Genomic DNA, 19,024 nt, shown 5'->3' with positions numbered 1-19,024 from the left:
TCTCACATTATCAAAGCAACGGCACTTGAGCGTTCGAGCCAGTAATTCCATCTCTTGTTACGCAGTCATCATCTCGGAACCGACTATATCTTTCACTATGTCTGCCAACACTAACACTATGCCCACCATGACTTCCAACGCCAATGCTATGCCCAAGTCCACCGACGGAGAGGTCAGACTCCTACTCATCGTCCTCAAGAACAGTAAGCACCATACTAAAATCCGTCTCTCACGTTGCCGGTGGGCGATGAAACTTCGCCAACGGGGTATTCGGACTTCGACTAATCCATGTTCGCTGCCGACTATAGTGAAGACCCCCCAGGTTGACTGGGACGCTGTTGCCAGGGAAGGCGACTACAACAACAGTAATACTGCCAGGGTAAGTCATCCAACACAGCACAGCTCATCGAATATAATAGCGTTGTCAACTGTTGCTAATCACTTTGGCGTGCTTCAGGCTCGATTCGGCACCGTCAAGAATAAGCTTGGCTTGATCGCTTCCCCAGCTGGATCAACCTCTGCCGAGGCCCCCGTCAAGCGTGGAGGCCAGGGCAGCTCTGGTAGCAGAGCTAAGCGGCCCAAGACGCAGCATGACGACCTCGAGGATTTCGACATCATCAAGAAGGAGGAGGACGAGGAGGATAAGAAGTTCATTGTCCTGGACTAGGCTTTGGGGTTTTCCCCGGGAACAGTAGTGGCAATAGTCTCATAGCGTGGATGCTATGAATGACACGATAGACTTGGTGGTACACTCTACATTATAACTCTGGGAACCCCGAGTTTCTACCGCTTTGGTGGCGGAATGTTCACCGACAATATTAGAAGCTACTTCATGGCACTCGTCTTTGGAGACGCTCTCCCTTCCGTCGAAGAACAATTCGATATTATTATCTTATCGCCTGGAATATGTTGTGTTATGATGGCGCGACAAGTTGGGAATGTCGAAATCAACGAAGCCGGAAATGGGGCACTCAGGGAAGACGTGTCATATAGTAAGAAATATCTCTGGCCTGTAATGACTGTTGAGATCTATTGCTTCCCTCAGACCAAGGAGGACGGTTGATAGACGAGGTAATTCTGGCTTGGTAGAGCCAAACCTCCTGTCCTGCAGTTCATGAAAGTGATCCAGCGAACGCTACAAACTTCCAGTACCAACGCCACCGGGCCAATGAAGCAATAAGCCCATGAATGATGGACAGAAAAGAGAAGATAATCAATTGTCATATAGACATATTCTCTGACCTTGGACGTCACATCTCCTACCCGACAACAAAAGCTGATCAAGCTCCGACACCAAAGGCGCCCTAAGCTTTTAAGGCCGTGGGGTCGGCCTTGACAGCAACCAAACAACACCAAAATAGATGACCGCAACTTCAAGGCTGCAACTGAGCATGGTTGCCCATAGTAGCAATCAATCATCAGAATGATGGGCATTTTGTGATCGCTCAGGCCTCGAAAAAAGGTAGTTCCTCAAAATGTGCTGGACCTTCACGGTTGGTTCCTCAACTCTCCACATTATCTTTTGCCGGTCGCATGGGCAGGCGCCCTTTTTGCGCAACGCGACAATTTGGTAGCGGGGTTGCTGCAGTTCAGTCGCTGCCGACGCCAGAAATTGATTCATGTCGCATCGCCTGTCAATTGAAAGATGCAATGTCTTAGGGGCCCATATATGCACAATGACATCCTTCGTTCCCCATGGGTCGATCGAAAAGAGCTCATGCCTTTTTGCAGCTTGGAATTCAACAAGATTCTGGAGTACGTCAGAAAACCCCAGCTACACTACACATCAAAAAGGGACAGGTATATTTGGCAAACATCAACCAAAGTCATCTCCCTTGACTCCAGCGCGACTTGGTTGTCCTAATTTCGTTCCCTTTTCCATTCGCATGACATCTACCATTGCCATCCCAGATGACTTTTCCCCCATGGCCCAAAAAGCTTTTTAGCCGTCCTGGTCACGCCGAAGCCCACAACCAGGGCCACCCATGCATTTTAGCGCCCGGCTCTGTAAAACTCTGCGCGAAGTCCGGCCTTTCTCACGCCAGCAAGCGACAAACACGAAGCTATTCATGGTCAGTCACGACTCAAACATCCACATCGTCCCACCCAGCTCCGTCCGTCCGTCCACGAAGCGTGATTGATAGTCGCCCATAAAGCACACCATTACAACAAACACAACAACTGCCTGGTTAGCTCAATCGGTAGAGCGTGAGACTCTTATAGGACGCCTCATCTCTTCCCCGAGTTGACGGCAGAGTATAAAGTGGCTATCTCAAGGCTGCGGGTTCGACCCCCGCATCGGGCTCAATTCCTGATGCTTCTCGTCTCAACGAGATAATCTGAACTTGTTTTTTTCTTTTGCTTCTGTACCGGCTTTTGCCTCTGTGTGCCAGTGTTTTGTCTATTACTGTTACGGGATTGGGACGTTAAGCATCATTTCTTCACGGGTAGGTAAGTGGGCGTGTAAGAGAACTATGGCCTGGTCGGCGACGCATACTCCAAGAATCCGACAACTCGTATCCAGGATACCTTTTTGTCACATTTTACTAGGTGTAACGCGTGCCATTAGTAGAACAGCCTTTGGGCACATCAGCCCACCACAGCCGAGGGTTTAATAAAGACCCTTCTCGAAGGCGCAGCTCCTGCAATTCTTACACTGAAGACTGCAAGCTAGACAAGACAGGAAAAGGGTAGTAGCACTGAAAGACACAGGCGTCTGTGGAACAATGCAGGTGCTCATCCGTCTCTCAACATGCGTCTACCCATTCATGAAAAACCATAACTGAGGCTCGGAGGTTGGTGCCACACCACATACCAGTTTTCCCAGAAACTGACAACGTATTCCTTCAATGTTGTTGTTGATGGCCCGGGATGTTAATCTTTAGACGAACTGAGTCTGCGGCATACCAGTAGAAGCCAGGCGGCCCTCAATGCCTCCTTTCGTCCATGAAAGAGATACCATCTATTGGCCAATGTACCAAACATTGACAAAGCTGCTAAAGCAGCCACTCCTATGCCAGCATGTATGATTATTTACCGAAAGAGCCAGCCTCGCGCGCTTGGAAGACTGTAGATGTCAAAGTTGTCCACCAGGAATGGAAGCTGAGTCTGGCCACCAACAAAGAAGTCGTGAATACAGACAAGAGCAGGACAGGCACCGTCTGCATAGAAATGACCACCAAAACAGTACGCTTTGTATTCAAATTCAACGGCTATAGAAAGAACAGGATTTCTGACGACATAGCTTCGACGAAGGTCTGCAACTGGGTACATGAAGGGCAGCTTGACAGTCATCCCTAGCCAGCATGCTCCTACCAGTCTACATATCCTGCTATAAGTGATCTGTGATGTCTGTCAATCTCAACGGCGGTCCCGGACACCAAAGGCCTTCTGACAGAACCATCAATCTGATTATATGTCAACCAGTGGCGAAATTGTCTGACTTTGCTCTCAACCCCAGTATTGAATGACCCAAGGGGGCCAGTCGACTGATCCAGTGCGCGTCCAAAACCCCACGTGTCACCCTATTCTGCACCTTCCAAGAAAAAATTAGTCATCAGAGTGTTGCACCTGCACTTTCCTGCAATACCGTCTTTCGTGTCCACGCCTTCAACTTGAGTAAGATCGCCGAATGTGTCCTCGCCGAACCAGTGACTTAGGGGTCATCGCCGTCGTCCACTCCTTTACAGGTTGGAAAAGAACGAGACGTTCCCACCAACCTTGCCGTCGACTATCGATCGAATCAGCCAGGCCATTAGGGCTCCACTGCTACTGATTTGGAACAATCTGTGCCCACGCGCTGCAAAAGCTCTTGACACTGCAGCTACAAAAACGTCCTTCCCTTCTCGAGAAAAACAGAATCTGGACTCCCACTTCTCGACATCCACCTTGAGGACTTCAACTCACCCACAACCTGCAAGTCTTCGCGTCCACACCTCGACATACCAACTCCATCTTCCCTCTTCTACTACACCCATACCACTCAAGCATCAACGATCAAGCAATCGTCAAGATGTCTAAGTCTCAGGATATCGAGAGCCAGTTCCGCTTCCTCATCTCATGCATCAAGCATTCCAACAACGGCCGGGTCGACTTTGAGGCCGTCCGCAAGGAATGTGGTGTCGTCACCAAGGGCGCCGCGTAAGTACATCATCCTCCCTCTCACCTCCCACCAAGACATCATGGCATCCCACTTGGATCTTGGAGTCTTCAACTACCCTATCCATGTCTGCTTCATGTGTCCTCAGCCTCATCATCACTGTCCGACCGCAAGACTTGGGTAACCCTTGTCGCGCGACACGGGCTTGTCACAACATCTCCATCAGCCAATGTCTTCCCCTGCTAACCACACGTATGACAAAAACAGTGCCAAGCGGTTTGAGCGCCTTCTTAAGGCCAACGGCATCACTGGTGGTCTCTACAACACTGTTATCAAGAAGGAGCCCGCCCCCAAGAAGGAGGTTGAGGAGGATGACGATCCCAACCTCCCCGGCATCAAGCCGACTCGCGGCCGTCCCTCCAACAAGAAGCGCAAGCTTATGCAGGTTGAGGAGAACGCCGACGATGACGATGAGCCCGTCAAAGGTGAAGTGAAATCCGAAGATGCTATCCACGTGAAGTCAGAGCTCGCCGGCTACGCGAATTTGCCGATGATGTCGTCGTCGTTGCATCAACCCATGGCTACTATTCCTCCTCATCCCAGCAGGCCATCAAATGACAATGTCGGCGACATCCATAGTGATGACGACGTCATGATTGTCGGCGTGTCTGATAAGATGTCAGAGGGCGGCAATGGTAGCAAGCAGCAGCAACAACCGCAGCATCAGCAACCTTCGCGTCGTCGTTCGCGAGTTTCGACTGTCGTCGCCATGACTAATCGCTCGGCGATTCCTGGTGTCAACGCCTCATCCGATCAAACAGCTAACACATTCCTTCCACAGACGACTCATCCAACAAGTCCTCTGAGGACAAGAGCCCTGTCGCCGATGACGACGACGGCGATGAGGACTACGCCTAATTCCGATACTGTCTTGCATGACCACCATCACCACACTCTGCCCTATGCTGCTTTCCCTGGTTCTGCAACAAACCCTTGGTACTACCAACACCATCACCAGCTTCCCCATCACCACATGCATCATCACAATCCTTCTACGCCTGGGGTCTACTGGCACAACGCGACACCGCAGCCGGAAGAACGCCTCGGCGAGAATTGTGGTCCGCAAGGCTGAGAGGGAGGGAAAAGGGGAGAGACGGAAGGCTGGAAATCTGGTCGGATGTACCTGGACATGGACATCCGTACGGAATCTCGCATCATGATTCACGACATTGGCTAGGGAGTTTAGGCGTTGACTTCATCAAGTAGTTGCCTCCCATTGGCCTAATACATTGCACCCTGGTTGCCCGAATCGTAAAAGCATGAGTTTATATGTCTTCGTGAAATTGTACTTGATTTTGGAGCTCCGGCTTGCTGCTTTCTCACGTTAGGTATCTTCATAATTGTCTGAGTGGTATCGCTTATCACGTTACCGTGGTCATCACAAGCACGACACAATCTCGCCAATACGTGAATCTCATTGTGTTTTCATGATGTGTATTCATCGTGGTCGCGGGCAATTAATCGCCATCGCGGATATCTTCGGAAAATCCATTCCATCTAATACCACTCAATATGAGGCCATCGTGAGATCAGGACCTCGAGTACCTAGAATCAAAACTCCATATCCATTTCCGAAGGAGGCGCAAATCCATCTTCTCGGGTGGTTTCAAAACCAATCCGAAACCGTATTCCATATCCACGACCAGTGTCACTCTCGTAGAGTAGATATCTTGATGTACGCGATAGGTAGTCGCTTAGGCCTCATCCATGCCATCGGCATCGACCTTGCGCTTCTTAGCCGGGCTGGGGCCGTCGGAATCGTCAGCCTCGGCATCGACGTCGTCGGCACCATCGTCGTCGTTGGCGGCGCTGTGCTTGGCAGCCGAAGCGGCGGCGAGGCCCTTGACCTTCTTGGGGCGGCCGCCCTTACTCTTGGCGGGGGTGGCGGGATCAACGACGCCGGCGGGGACGGTGGCGCTGAACCAGTTGAGCTTGGCGCAGAGACGGTTGAAGCGCTGGTTGACGTTCTTCTTGTTGTGGAGGCCGAACTGGGCGCCCAGGGCCTGCCAGTCAATGGGGTCGGGCTTGGCGGCCGCGGTGCAGTGCTGGAAGTAGGCGATCATGAACTCGGTCTCGGCCATGTTGAGGGTCGGGCCGTCGGCGGCGCCGCCGGGGGTGGCGCCGGTGCCGGTGGTCTTCTTGGGGGCCATGGTGACTTGCTAGCGTAGAGATAATGGTAAGTATTGGTTTGGTGGTGATGGGACGAAAGATGCTTTCAGACGAAAGAGAGCTTCAGGCGATAGTTGGTGAGGGTCGGGTAAAAGGTAGGTGACGAATCAGAGACTCGGAGGCAAAAGAAGGTTGGACGAAGAAAATGTGGGGCGATGCATTTGTATACTCGGCGATAGTCTTTTTATAGTCGTCGATAGTTCGCATAGTCGTCGGCCGACGGCGGATTCCACCAGAACTGGTGATGGGACGAAACTTGAAGAGCGGAAGGTACTCACAGAGGACAGGATTTGTCAATCAGACAAGGGAAATGGGCGATTTCGTGAGTCTTCGTGATGGATCACAAAGAGCGCGGCGATCTATGGTTTCTGATCCACGACTATCGCGACCAGACAAGAGTTGGCGAAGAGAAAATGGTGTGAGGGGACGAACGTTGCTGTTGACGAAAGTTGTTGATGGAGGAGTGCTGGCAGTGGCACGAGAGGTGGTGATGGTGAGAGGGTAGTGGTGTGTGAGGGTCAAGGTTGGGAAGGCGGCTGAGAGTGCCAGAAAACGAAGGGAAGATGGGAGGGTGAAAGGCTGAGGATCACGTCGCAGGAAATTGTAGGTGTGGCAACCTTTGTTGCCTGCGTTGAATATTGCAGCTTCCAAGCGGATTGTTGTGCCTTCCGGTTTTGTGCAGATTTCTCAGGCATGCGCACTGGAAGTTGCGGATCATCACATGTCGTTGGAACGCCGACGTGGGCTACCTCCGAGATTCGACGACGAGCCTTGGAGATCAAACGGATCTTGAAGCTCCGATGAGGAATCACAGAGATTAGGCAACGGTGGCCAAGGCATACGCATCATACCTACTGTGTCGAGTTATACGGATGTCATCAACAGCTATACTCGGCGCTTTCGGTTGTGTCCATCTACATATACACATAGCTTAACCCGATCTTCTGGTGGCAGCACAGAGTAATGGGTTCCCGAAAGAACGAACTTGAGCGTCATGGCAGAAACCAGAAGGGAAACGCGGTCTCAGGTCACCTTTAAATACTGATGTGCTGCTGGGATCCGATAGTCATTGATTTGCAAGCGACTATACAAGTTGCGACTATGTCCGTCTCACCAGATTGGGTTTAGCGCACTTGTTCTACCTATCCACAGGCGCTAGTCAGACTATAATCGTCTGATGTTCGAGTATACATGGAAGAAAAGAGGCCCGAGGCCTTGATGGGTATTCGGGGTTTTAACTACGACCGATAGATGGACTACGATCGTCAGGTCTTCGAGTATGCCACACGCCGGTCATGGTACACATGGGGCGAAGCCTGCTTGAGGACTGGAAGGCGCAATCGTGCCGCACTTTTGTCTACACCGGTTTCTTCCGCTGCGTGGGTGTATCCCTGACAACACGGTCAACGGCTCTGTCCACTCGCCGACGCAAATCTTTCCGTGGTATGGCCCTGTCGACTAGTAGGCCATGAGCCGCCGTGCCCAAGCGTCCAGCAGGTCCTTGAGGCGCATGGTAGGCCAGTTTAGCTTGGTATCGAGCGGGGCGTTGAAGGTTTCGTAGCTAGAGATCAACAAGCGGCCGCGGCGGTAGGAGTGGCAAACTTCGGTCGGAGCGTCATAGTAGCTGTTGCTACTCCTGCTGCTCCTGCATAGGCTGTGACAGTGTCGCTCCTGGTATTATCTACAGTCTCATCAATGACTGACAGGTCGACGACGACTGTCTGATCTTTGACGACCTTGTAACAGCTTCTGCGGCATATATGGGACTACAGTTGCCTTGAATCTGAGAGGATATACATTAAGAGCAGCTCGGCAGCCACCACCGCTTACGGTATTCCGAGTTCAAGCCCTAAGCCTTGATAGTTTCTCCGACAGCGCTCAATTCACAGGCAGCGCGGTGGTATGAAGCCCGCTTACTACTAAAATACCCTAGGAGAACTCACCCATCTTTAAAAGGATGGTTTATAGAAAAAAAAAAAAAAAAAAAGTAAGTTGTTATACGCTATCGTATTATTTCATGTTTCATATGATTGGGAGGAATCCATCTGTGTTCTCCGTTCCCTGTCATGTAGATACTAACTTTCAGCATACCGGTTTCCCGCGTTCGTAGGCCGACAGTTTGATAGAAATGTCAAAATAGGGCGACCCGGGCTTAACGACTGACATTTTCATACACTTATCATGTAGATGAAGTGAAGGATGATGGCCACGATACGGGTTGGCGAAGTCGACGTGCTGAGTCAAGGGTGTTACTGATGATATGAGGAAGCTACTCGAAGCCTCGAGTTCCTGATACGTACATACGAAGTGGCCATGATATTCTCATTTTCAGTGATTCGCCCCACTGGCCATAAAGGATCAGTAAGGTGTACTTTGTCTACGTAGGCCTCTGGACGCTGCTGGACATCGTCGTATCTTTCAGCGCGCTACGACCGGGGCCTGACCAAGTAGGATCTCAGTATGCCATTAGCCAGATGAATGGTCGTTTGATCTTGATCAAGATCAGCAATCGTAGCATCTATGCTAGCACTTGCCGTCTGCGGCTCGATAACGATGTCATCTTCAACGATTATTCGGGCTGGCAAGGACTTATGTCCCAGGGCATGCGGGCAAAACACCCAGTACAGGGTTATCACGGTCGAGATTGACGAGTATCAGCTCCGCCAGTGGCATCTGTTGACTGGGTGCTTACGATGAGGTCAGCGCAATGCATGTTGAAGAAATGATGCACGTCTTTTCAGCCAATCGCCGGCCTGATACCGTACCCATGCTGAAATGTCTTGGCGTCCCATGCTTTAAGCTCTGTGCGCCGCCAAGGTTTTCGCTAATGCTACTACACTAGAAAGGGCAGAGATCGGCGAGGCAAATCCAACGACATGCCAATAGAGCTTCCTGCGCCATCGCTAAGCTCTCGAGACCAACAAATGGCTATCACTGGAATCGCTTTGCAGACAGCTATCAACGTTCCTCCTCTCACATATCAGGTAGTTTCCTCTTCCATCACACTACCCTCAGCATTCCGTAGGAGTAGACCAGGAAAATGACCTGCTGACGCTTGGTCTGAGAACTCCAAACCTGTGGGATGACGATGTACGTTAGTTGAATTTGGAAGCAGTTTCATGGTAGATAGTTGGCATGATACAAGCTCAGAGTATCCTGGCTTTCCGAGATGCTGGAGATTGGCCATCTTCGCGACAATCTCCCTGACGTTAACCAATGCAACAACAGTCGAGAAGTAGCCTAGACATATTGCTGGCCCATCTACGTACTGATGAAGCAGTTTCTTTGGAATTGCAGAAGCCAAAATGCACCGAGTCTCAAGCTTCACTATGTAGGGAACAAGCAGCCATGCCACAAAAGCTCACTCACCTCGCGGTTTCAAGATGCGCACAGTCAGGCGATATATACAGAAGCATTGGACTGCCTTGACGTACATATTGATTTGGGTTATATCTACTGCTACCTCATACTACCGTCATACATTTCGTGTAGGTCACTTGAACATATTGTTGTGGGAACCACCGGGTCGGCTGTCACTGGCCTTGGGGTTAGATGCGCCGGTACGAGATTATCACAGAGTTTGGTCCTTCTGATATCCCAATGCCATTTAGGGCGCAAGTGCAGGCTGGCCAATGAAATTGGAGGAGCTGGGTGCTTGACGTTCAATTGACAAGACGACATTGCTTGAGATTGATGCAATTGATTGACTCCATGTACATTGTTCGCCCTCTGATTTGAAAATCTTGCATTCATGCAACCAACCACCCACATCCCACCTTCTACTTGATGCCCATCTCGTCGCAAAGACAAAGCTCCATTCCAGTCTTGATTTTACCATCGACATTTACGCTCTGGATCTCGAGTTTCTGTACTTCCTCATCGCAACTTCATACACCATACCTTCATCCGCGCACAGCGTACCACGGCCATCTGCCAACACCAAGCATCAGTCTCACTACTGATCCCATCTCGGTTACTGTAAGTAAGTTCATCTTCTCGCCGTTTTCTCTTCTGCCAATTGGCCCCCGACAAGTGCGCGTTGCCAAAGCCCCAATCTGCCAGCAGTCGGGCCATTTTGGCAGCTCGGGGCTTGCCAAAATTATTTCGAGTCGCGGCAATCCTATTGTTCCTAGGGCAGCTTACAACTCCCCGCCTGGAACAATTACTCCAGGGGATTGTCCTCTGAAATTTCCCACCACCGCCTGCACCACCACCAAGTCCCACCTTTACTATTTCCCACACATCACTGCAATTTCTCCCTCTCACCTTCAACCACCCATCACTTTTTCATCCTCCCTCCTCTGCAAATTGGACCATCAATTTTTTATTTTCTTCCCTCGCCCACTTGGATTTCACCCATCTCTTCCATCGCATTCCTGCACACACGCCCAGCTCAATTCGTTCTACCATCATCAACAACATCATCTTGATCGATTTTTTCTGACTGATCTCGCAAAGATCCAGATCTCTTGAGAGCATCTTTCATCAAGTCTGCAACCATTCATCCATCAAGGAATCAAGTTTCACATCATCATCTACATCTGCATACCAGGTAAGTCATCCATCAATTGATGCCACCATCCAAACTTTTCGCAATTACTGACATCTTCGGCAGCATCATGTCTACCATTCACGTCAACAAGACCCGTTCTGTCAATCTTGGCACTCCCAGCAGCGGTCGTCCCACCCGCGAGAACTCGCTGGCGCTGCAGTCGCGATCTGTCTCCAATCCTACTCCGGGATCAGCAACCATCTCCTTCCGCGTCCAGGAGCAGGGAAGCGAGACTGTCACCATGGTCCACATGTCTCCTGCTGAGATCAACGACATTGGCGCTCGCCTTGCTGCTGCTCGCGCCGATGGTGACCTACCCACCACACGTGCTCCCGACTACAACCTTGACATCATGTACCAGGACTACCAGCGCCTTCTCTACCTGGAGCGCCTTCGTGGTGACACCAACAACCCTCCTAGTGACGAGTACAACACTGCATTTGTCGAGGTCAATCGCGAGATCACTCAGCGTGATATCCAATTCCGCCAGGTTCAGCGTGAGACTGAGACGAGTCAACGCATGGAAAGCATTCGCGAGCATCTTAATCATCAAGTCAATGAGCACAATGCCCGCCAGGCTGCCTTTGATGCCATTACTACTGCGGTTCGCAACGGCCAGGCCCAGAATGTCGAGGCTTCCGTCGTCATCAACCAAATCCGTGCTGCTGTTCAGACCATGGCTGGCACTCAGGCACACAGTATCGATGGTGCCAACATGGATGCTGTCATGGAGGAGGTCTTTGCCACTATTGAGACTGCTCTTCTTGACGCTGCTGGCCCTCTTCGCCTCAACAACAACCGCCTTGACCAGAACAACACTCGCCTTGGCAGCCAGATCGACAATCTTGGTACTCAACTTGGTGCCATGAACAACCACGTCAGCGCCGTCTCCAACCATGTCTCGGCCCTTGGTGCTCTTGTTCAGTCTGTCAACACCATCACCAGCTCTACCAATGGTCAGATGGGACAGCTCTCTCATGACATCAATATTCTTCAGGACGTTGTCAAAATGCTTCCTGCTGTGGTAGATGAGGCTGTTCAGCATGCTCTTCCAGAGATTATTCAGGCTGCGTTGGTGCCTGCCCTCATCAACACTCTGTCGACTGGTCTCAAGGGTGTCCCTCCTTCCCCAAGCAGCCCTACTGGTGTCCACAAGAAGACCCACCGTGGCTTCTTCGGTTTCTTCAAGCGCAGTCGCAAGGATACGCGTCCTACCACCGTCTACTAGACCCCCTTCTGCACTTCATTCGTTTGGTTTGGCTGGTTGGAAGCAAGTTGATACCCATGGCTGGAGGTTCTGTTTCTGGCATACAATAGGCAGGCGTCACTGGTAATACAAACAGGATTTTGAACTGTCAAATGTTGTATATAGAAACCAGCACTCGAGGGTCATGGAAATACGTGGCATATTGAAACGGCTTGAGGCCTTGGACCCCAGATAGCTCATTCATTCAGACTTGGCAGAAGTAATGCACAACAAGTATGTCGTCTGATCACAAATCTCCATGTTTGATGTTGTTTGTGCCGTGCCACTAATAATATGAGACATCAATCCGTGAGCTGTACACTGATCCCCTCGAGGAAGGTCCATGATAGATCTTTGGTGTAGTTCCATTCCTGTAATCCTCTCATGCCCATCGTAGCATAACTAAGTACTGCCTCGAAACGTGAACCGAAATGGCTAACTCCTTGCCAACCTACTGGGCCTAGGCACTGTTGATGAGGGGGATGACAGGGACTTCGTGTGAAGCATTTCTGGTCCTTGGCCCTAGCGAGGTTAATACGGAAGCAGTTGTCACAGGTAACTAGGTGAGGAGCCCATACAGGTTGTGTTGGTATGATGATGATTTCATCTCATGTTAATGGAGCACCTCCCACCCACATGGGAGTACTTCTTCCTCGTCTTCCAACCGAGATGTTACCTGGCCACGGTGTATCGACTAGGTCGGCATGTTTTTGGGAGTACTCATGACAAACGCCATGCTTCACGTAGACAACAACGAGCTTCGTCGCCATGGGAAGTAGCATAGCCAGAAGTACTCGCAGTGCCCTCAATACCGAAGGGCGAAGAACAATGTGACTTCTGTCCCAGTCTTTGGGTTTACGGACAAGGTTGAAGCAATAAGTAATAATATCCCCAATCATCTGATGCCATCATTAAATTATTGCTACTTAACACCAATCTTTGATATCTAGATTGTCACATGCTGGATGTGAAAGAATAGGGTACTACTTGGCTGTCGACACGGGCCAGAGGTGGGACATAACTGATGCTACGACCTTGCTCCCGTCTCATTGATATTACTTGGTGGTACGGCATGTCATTAACTGCGATGTCACGATCTCCTCGATCATCCTCGCTAGCTGCACCTTACATCCTGCCACAATTACTATTATAACATCAGAACGAACTACAAGCTAGCAGGTATCTGTGAAGATTGGTACATTATCACTGCGGGAGCCCAGAAGTAGCCTAATAGGATACGAACAAGTCAAACGGTACAGCTTCTTCGCCGGCACATCCCACGAAGTCACAGTGACATTGTGCCGCCACAGTGACCCTGCTCGAGACTAGTTGATAGGATTGCCTATCCGATAAATTGAAGCTTTTACCCTTACGAGAGTAGCAGACTAAGGAAGTGACTTATCCGAGCCAAACGGCTTGGAAGGGGCAATTTGAGATGGAAGGTAGGAATACAGGTGACTCGTCGAGGAGTAAGGGCTTTACGGAGGCTACATGGCGTCCTAATTTTTGATCTTGATTTTCTCTGATTGCTGCCTGTGGTCGAAAGGAAGGGCTAATGCGCTGAGCAACTGACGATTTGTCCAATACGGCGAAGCAAACTGCCTGGGTCTCGGGATGACGACTTGGAATTCGGACTGCGAGTCACAGAAGTTTGCCTGTGGCGTCTTGATGTACAAACACCCAATTTGTCTCTCGGGGCTGGACGCTGAGCTGTTTGCGAACAGCCAACAGCAAGTTGGTACTAGTCATCATCTACGTTATCGTGTTACCACGAAGGCTGTGTTCCGGCGTGTGTAATTGAATGAAACTCTGCTTTCTCGCCTTGATCCTGACTACGGACTGCCTGTCTTTCGGTGCTTGCCCGGATACCTCCCTACTGCCATATCAATAGACCCTGCCATCCAGGCACCGGGTGATTGATCCGCGTCATTACACATGCGCGGGCTGTTAGGTCTATGCTCTAGCCAATCGAAATCACTACTGAAAGCACTGGAGATGATGGCCAACAATGCTCAGCGTAGCCTCTGGATCAACCAACGATCCAGGTCAGTGGACATCCTGGATCAGTGCACCTTTCAGATCAGTGGCCATTTCCTGTTAGTACGATCTCTAGATCAGTAGACAATCCAGACCAGAACGCTCTAGATCAGTGAACAATAGAGAACCCCTCCATCTTACCCCCGCCTCACTTGCATAAGTCGAGAATGCCAAGCATGAGACTCTTCGGCAGAGGCCGACTTCTAGGTAGTACGCGGGCCGAAGTGGGCCCCTTCAGGGGGTTGATCGGCCTGCATAGGGGAGCTCTTCGGCCCACGACCACTGTAGATACTGATTCACCCTACCTACTCCGTAAATAAATGAATTCACCTATAGAACAATCACATCGCCAACCTCACTGTCGCTTCCGAATAGGAAAGGTCACATCTAGATCTAGATCAGCCGGTCCCTTCACCATTTTAAATATCTGCCCTTCCTCCCGACCTACCTTCCCACCACTTCTTTCTCATCATCCTTCGTTGCGAACCTCACGAACATTTTGGACTGTCACAACAGCACCATCACTTCTTTGGTTCTCCATCATCAGGAAGACACTCTTCTACTACTGGATTCCCTCTTTTGCCTCTCCATCTTTACCACTACGTTGTATTCTCGTCACACCTTGCTGTCGACTTGAGCACATCGTTACACATCTTCCTTCGCTTGCCAAGTGCAACTCATTTTTACCATCTTCACTTCTGCTTCTTGGAACTTTTATCCAGGTACCGCACCACCATCCGCAAGTTGTCTACCACTTGTCTGTTCCTACCTCGTCTGTCTGCAGAGCATTTGGCAACTCATTCCATCGTACTCTCACTTCTCTTGCGACTTGCCGGTCATTACACAGTAAGTTAACTAACTCCCCCTTCCATCATCAGATTCATCGTGCCATCCCCAGCATATCTTCCCATTCCCACGACGTTGCTGCCGTCTGAGGCCAATGCAACTTGGCACCCAGACCAAACCACACACATGTCTTAATAAACTGCAGAAGCATTCATTTGGTTTCCTTCACCTGTGACACACTCATTTCCCCCATCATTTCCTCCCACCATCGTCGACTGTAAGTTCGGTTTGGCGACAATAGCTCAACAAGCAATTGCTCTGTTCCGCATTTACCGTTTCGAAGGTCATTGTCCCGTTTGAAACAATCGTCTTGACCTTCATTCAATCCACCTTGCCCACAGTCCAAGTCCCACAGACCTCAATCACCACCTACTTTTCTGGTACTGACATACAACTACTTCATTCAGACGCAATTGGTACACTTTGGATAACCCATTCCCTCTTTTTTGCATCGTCAATTACCTGTCTTCAGTTCAGTCAATTGACTGGCACTCGACACCGTCACTCGTTTTCTGAGAACAAACAAACACTCACTACCTCTCGCCGTCCTAGCTTCCTGTGTGACTACTGTATTCACAATGGCACCTGGAAAGAGCACCGCCGGCCGCGACGCCCGCAAGGCCCAACTTGCCTCCGCCCGCTCCAAGAAGCGCGCCGCGTCTTCTACTGACGCGGACAACGCCGCCAGCGCCAACAAGCGACGCAAGTCAGAGGGCGGCACCATCGTCGTCGAGGTCGATAGCGACGACAAAGACAGCGCTTCCGAGTACGAAGACGGGTTGGACGATGCCTCTCCTCCCCCGCCCGCCAAGCGCAAGGGTAGCAAGCGCGGATCCACCAGCAAGGGCAAGGCTCCCGCCAACGCCGAGTCGAAGAAGACCAAGCGACAGCCCCGACCCAAGAAGGGCCCGGTCAAGTACGAGATGGCCTACAACAAGGACCACAACGGCGAAAAGATGCGTCCTTACTTGCCGGGAAGCTTCCGCTGGGTGGAGGAGGGCACAAGCCTCAAGGACGCCCCCCGCATGCTCCTTTCATGGAACCGTAAGTACCTTTTCGTTCCTCCAGCTAGTGCTTTTCAATTCTAACGTTCTATCACAGGGGATCGCATGTATGAGAAGCTTCTTCTCAACATGTTCTACGAGTGCGGCAAGGCAGGCTTCGACATGCCTTGGGACAAGATCGCCCACCGACTCGACCCCGGCACCTCCAAGGAAGCCTTGCTCCAGGCCATGGAGCGTCTTCGACAGACCGTCCTCGCCGAGGGCCACATTGTCCCGCCCGAGGTTGGCACCAAGGATCCTTGGACACGCGGCTTCACTCGTGTCCACCCCGACAGCTTTGAGGATATAGACATCCTTTACTGCCGACCCGTCGGATGGCTCGAAAAGGTGGACCACCCAAAGGAGAAGAACCCGACGGCCGAGCGTCTGACCTTCAACGGTCAATACAAGTTCAAGATTGACTATGCGAGCCCCACTGCTCCGATCCCGGAAGAGTTCATGGTGGACCCCGAAAAGCGCAGGAACGAGGTTCGCCTGTCCGCTGCTGATGTCATTGCGCAAGCGGGCAATGGAGCGCAGGAGGACGAGGATGACGACGACATCCCCAGCTCCTACTCCGTGGAGAACAACTCATCCGACGCAATTGGTAGAGACGAGGATGGCTCTGGTGAAGATGAGGTTGATGAGGGTGAGGACGAGAAGCTTGCTGACGGCACTGATGAAGTACGTTGATCAACTCCAAACCCCAGAATACCCTCACTAATCAGATACCACAGACCGGGTCGCAAATGATCAAGTCATCTCCGGCCAACTCTTCGTTCCATGTTAACCAGTCACCTGTTCTTCCCAACACTCCCCAGCAGACCGGATCGCACGCGACCAAGTCATCTCCGGTCACCTCGTCAGCTTATGCCAATCAGTCGTCTCTCCCTCGCAACAGCCCTAGCCAGCTGAGCGGCCAATTTCCTGTCCCCAATTATTCACCTGCCACCTCTTTCACGTTCAGGGATACCACCTACGATCCTTGCGGCACAACACACCTCGGTCACCAGCAATTCGTGGAAACGAACGTTTCTCCTTACGCAGGCACACTAGCCCATGGCCTCCCCCACACCGACGGTCATTACGCCTACAACAACCAATCTTCCTATCGGATGCCTCCTTCGCAGCAGCAAACATACAACGCACCCCATGCCCAGGGTTCCACAGTAGACTAGGACCCACTGGCCCAGGGCATGAATACGCAATATGGAGGTCATCTCATGAATGTACACGTCGGTAGCGCCTTCGCGCAACCCGGGGATGATGCGCAGGATATCGATGATCTCGGGTTTGGGGGATTCATGGACATGGAAGAATTCAACAACGACAGCTCCCCTGAGGAGTTCAAGCCTCAACCTGCCCCGGAAGGAACTCAGCCCCATCCAGGTCTTCGCAACGATAGCATGCTGCCTCGGATGAGCATCGAAGAAGAGTGGGAGTTCAATCCGATAGGAGGCCCTGTTGTTTAGGACCTGTTGATGCGATTGAGCAGCACCCGGACCCACAGCCAGCTCTGGTAGCTCGCGATCTCTCTCTTCTTCATTTCCTTCTTCTTGTCTATACTTGCCATTGGACATACATCTCTTGGTAGCAGCAGTTATGCCACCCACACTCGACTTCGTCATTGGATTTCGACACTTTTGGGGAGGCTGCCACCAAGAACAACATTGCACCACTATTGTACGGATATCTACGAGACACGACTTGGACGCCATTTTCGTTCTGGGTTGCACACATCCACGTTTTGCCTTCTCTTGCCTTTCAGTTTCTTTGGCAACACGTCACTTGCATTTGCATATGCGCAACGTACATATACACATATTGGCATACATGGACGGCCATATTGCACATACACAGATTGGTTGTTTGATTGACAGATTGGAAATCTGCTTGTTAATTTGGAAGTGGAGGACTCGGCAGGTGAAAGGAGGAATCCGAGGTCCGATGATACTTGTTTCTTTTGGAGTTCTTGATAGTAGGGCTACTGCATTTGCCAGAGCATAATTGAGTTGCCTCTTGACCATGTTGTTTGCTTCTTCTTGATTCTCGAGGTGTCCGTGACTGTAAATAGTGTTGACTTGCGCTTGTTTACCTGCAATTTTTGATGGTACACCTACTTGCATACCCAGGATCGTGAGTGCAGAGCCCATGTCTAGAAAGCTTATGGCCTCCTCAATAGGCTGAGCCCAGCCGCTGGTGGGCTCAGTACCATCCAGCGGGAGATATGGCAACGCTTTCTGTGATGGTTGACGGCGTCAGATATCATGGTACATGAAGTGGATGCTACCTAAAGCGGGCAGTGCCCTTCGTGGATCAAAGGAACCGAAGCTTGCTCTCCTTCGTTCCTTTCCTTCTCCAGCCATCTGTGACAGAAAATGGGGTTGGCTCGTCTTTGTATATGAAGCTACGTAGTGTAATGATCAGACGGCCTATTCGCTTTGGGAGCTGAATTGGCTGTTTTAATCAAGGATTACAGACAACGCTCCAAAATTTCCCCTCGAAAGGGTCCCGGGCGTACTACCATGGTAGAATGCTGCTGCTGATGATGATGATGTTATATTCGTGTTCGAGAGCCGTAGGTGGACTGGTCTAGACTAGAAGCCCTCAAGGGGCAAGCCTCGATACAGACGAGATTCGATACAACGGTAAGTGGTGAAACCCCCCGGAAGAGGAGGGAAAGCTAAGAAGGGCAACTTGAGAAACAGGATGTGCAGCTCATGCAATGCCATCTTGATCATCACATTCTTGTCCTTCCCGATACAAGGGACCGGTTTGTATGCTGGCAATTAGCAACGGTTGGAAGGCGACAAAGGTTGCGATGGTCTCAGGTGCCATAACGAGAAGCACATGTCTCCTCCACTAGACTCGAGCACAAGTGATTTATTTAGTGATGAAACGTCTAAATGGTACGTCTTTGGTATGTGTACAATGTGAGTAGATAAGATAGGCCAGGTATAAGATAGGCCAGG

The 19,024-nt window shown here is 50.8% G+C and overlaps 6 protein-coding genes across 6 annotated transcripts; 5 read left to right on the top strand and 1 right to left on the bottom strand.

The window, feature by feature from the left end:
* Window positions 1-127: 127 nt before the first annotated feature.
* Window positions 128-667, top strand: PG986_009710 (uncharacterized protein; the record flags this gene model as incomplete). Its single annotated transcript, XM_066845932.1, has 3 exons — window positions 128-203; window positions 309-379; window positions 458-667. The coding sequence occupies 3 exons, from the start codon at window positions 128-130 to the stop codon at window positions 665-667; spliced, it is 357 nt and encodes a 118-aa protein (XP_066698330.1).
* A 3,345-nt stretch (window positions 668-4,012) lies between these two features.
* Window positions 4,013-5,017, top strand: PG986_009709 (uncharacterized protein; the record flags this gene model as incomplete). The annotated part of the gene is made up of 3 exons (XM_066845931.1): window positions 4,013-4,140; window positions 4,367-4,794; window positions 4,941-5,017. The coding sequence occupies 3 exons, from the start codon at window positions 4,013-4,015 to the stop codon at window positions 5,015-5,017; spliced, it is 633 nt and encodes a 210-aa protein (XP_066698329.1).
* Window positions 5,018-5,853: 836 nt separating this feature from the next.
* Window positions 5,854-6,309, bottom strand: PG986_009708 (uncharacterized protein; the record flags this gene model as incomplete). Its single annotated transcript, XM_066845930.1, has 1 exon — window positions 5,854-6,309. One exon carries the CDS (start codon window positions 6,307-6,309, stop codon window positions 5,854-5,856), a length of 456 nt encoding a protein of 151 aa, XP_066698328.1.
* Window positions 6,310-10,947: 4,638 nt separating this feature from the next.
* On the top strand, window positions 10,948-12,108 carry PG986_009707 (uncharacterized protein; the record flags this gene model as incomplete). Its single annotated transcript, XM_066845929.1, has 1 exon — window positions 10,948-12,108. One exon carries the CDS (start codon window positions 10,948-10,950, stop codon window positions 12,106-12,108), a length of 1,161 nt encoding a protein of 386 aa, XP_066698327.1.
* A 3,479-nt stretch (window positions 12,109-15,587) lies between these two features.
* Window positions 15,588-17,230, top strand: PG986_009706 (uncharacterized protein; the record flags this gene model as incomplete). The annotated part of the gene is made up of 3 exons (XM_066845928.1): window positions 15,588-16,053; window positions 16,111-16,736; window positions 16,790-17,230. The coding sequence occupies 3 exons, from the start codon at window positions 15,588-15,590 to the stop codon at window positions 17,228-17,230; spliced, it is 1,533 nt and encodes a 510-aa protein (XP_066698326.1).
* Window positions 17,231-17,248: 18 nt separating this feature from the next.
* Window positions 17,249-17,524, top strand: PG986_009705 (uncharacterized protein; the record flags this gene model as incomplete). Its single annotated transcript, XM_066845927.1, has 1 exon — window positions 17,249-17,524. The coding sequence occupies one exon, from the start codon at window positions 17,249-17,251 to the stop codon at window positions 17,522-17,524; it is 276 nt and encodes a 91-aa protein (XP_066698325.1).
* Between the last annotated feature and the right edge of the window lie 1,500 nt (window positions 17,525-19,024).

This window comes from Apiospora aurea (genome assembly GCF_038362705.1).
Source record: "Apiospora aurea strain CBS 24483 chromosome Unknown utg000006l_segment0_segment0, whole genome shotgun sequence".
NCBI classification, from domain to species: Eukaryota; Fungi; Ascomycota; class Sordariomycetes; order Amphisphaeriales; family Apiosporaceae; genus Apiospora; species Apiospora aurea.
The sequence above is the reverse complement of the archived record's forward strand: the minus strand, read 5'-3'. Positions and strand labels throughout refer to the sequence as shown.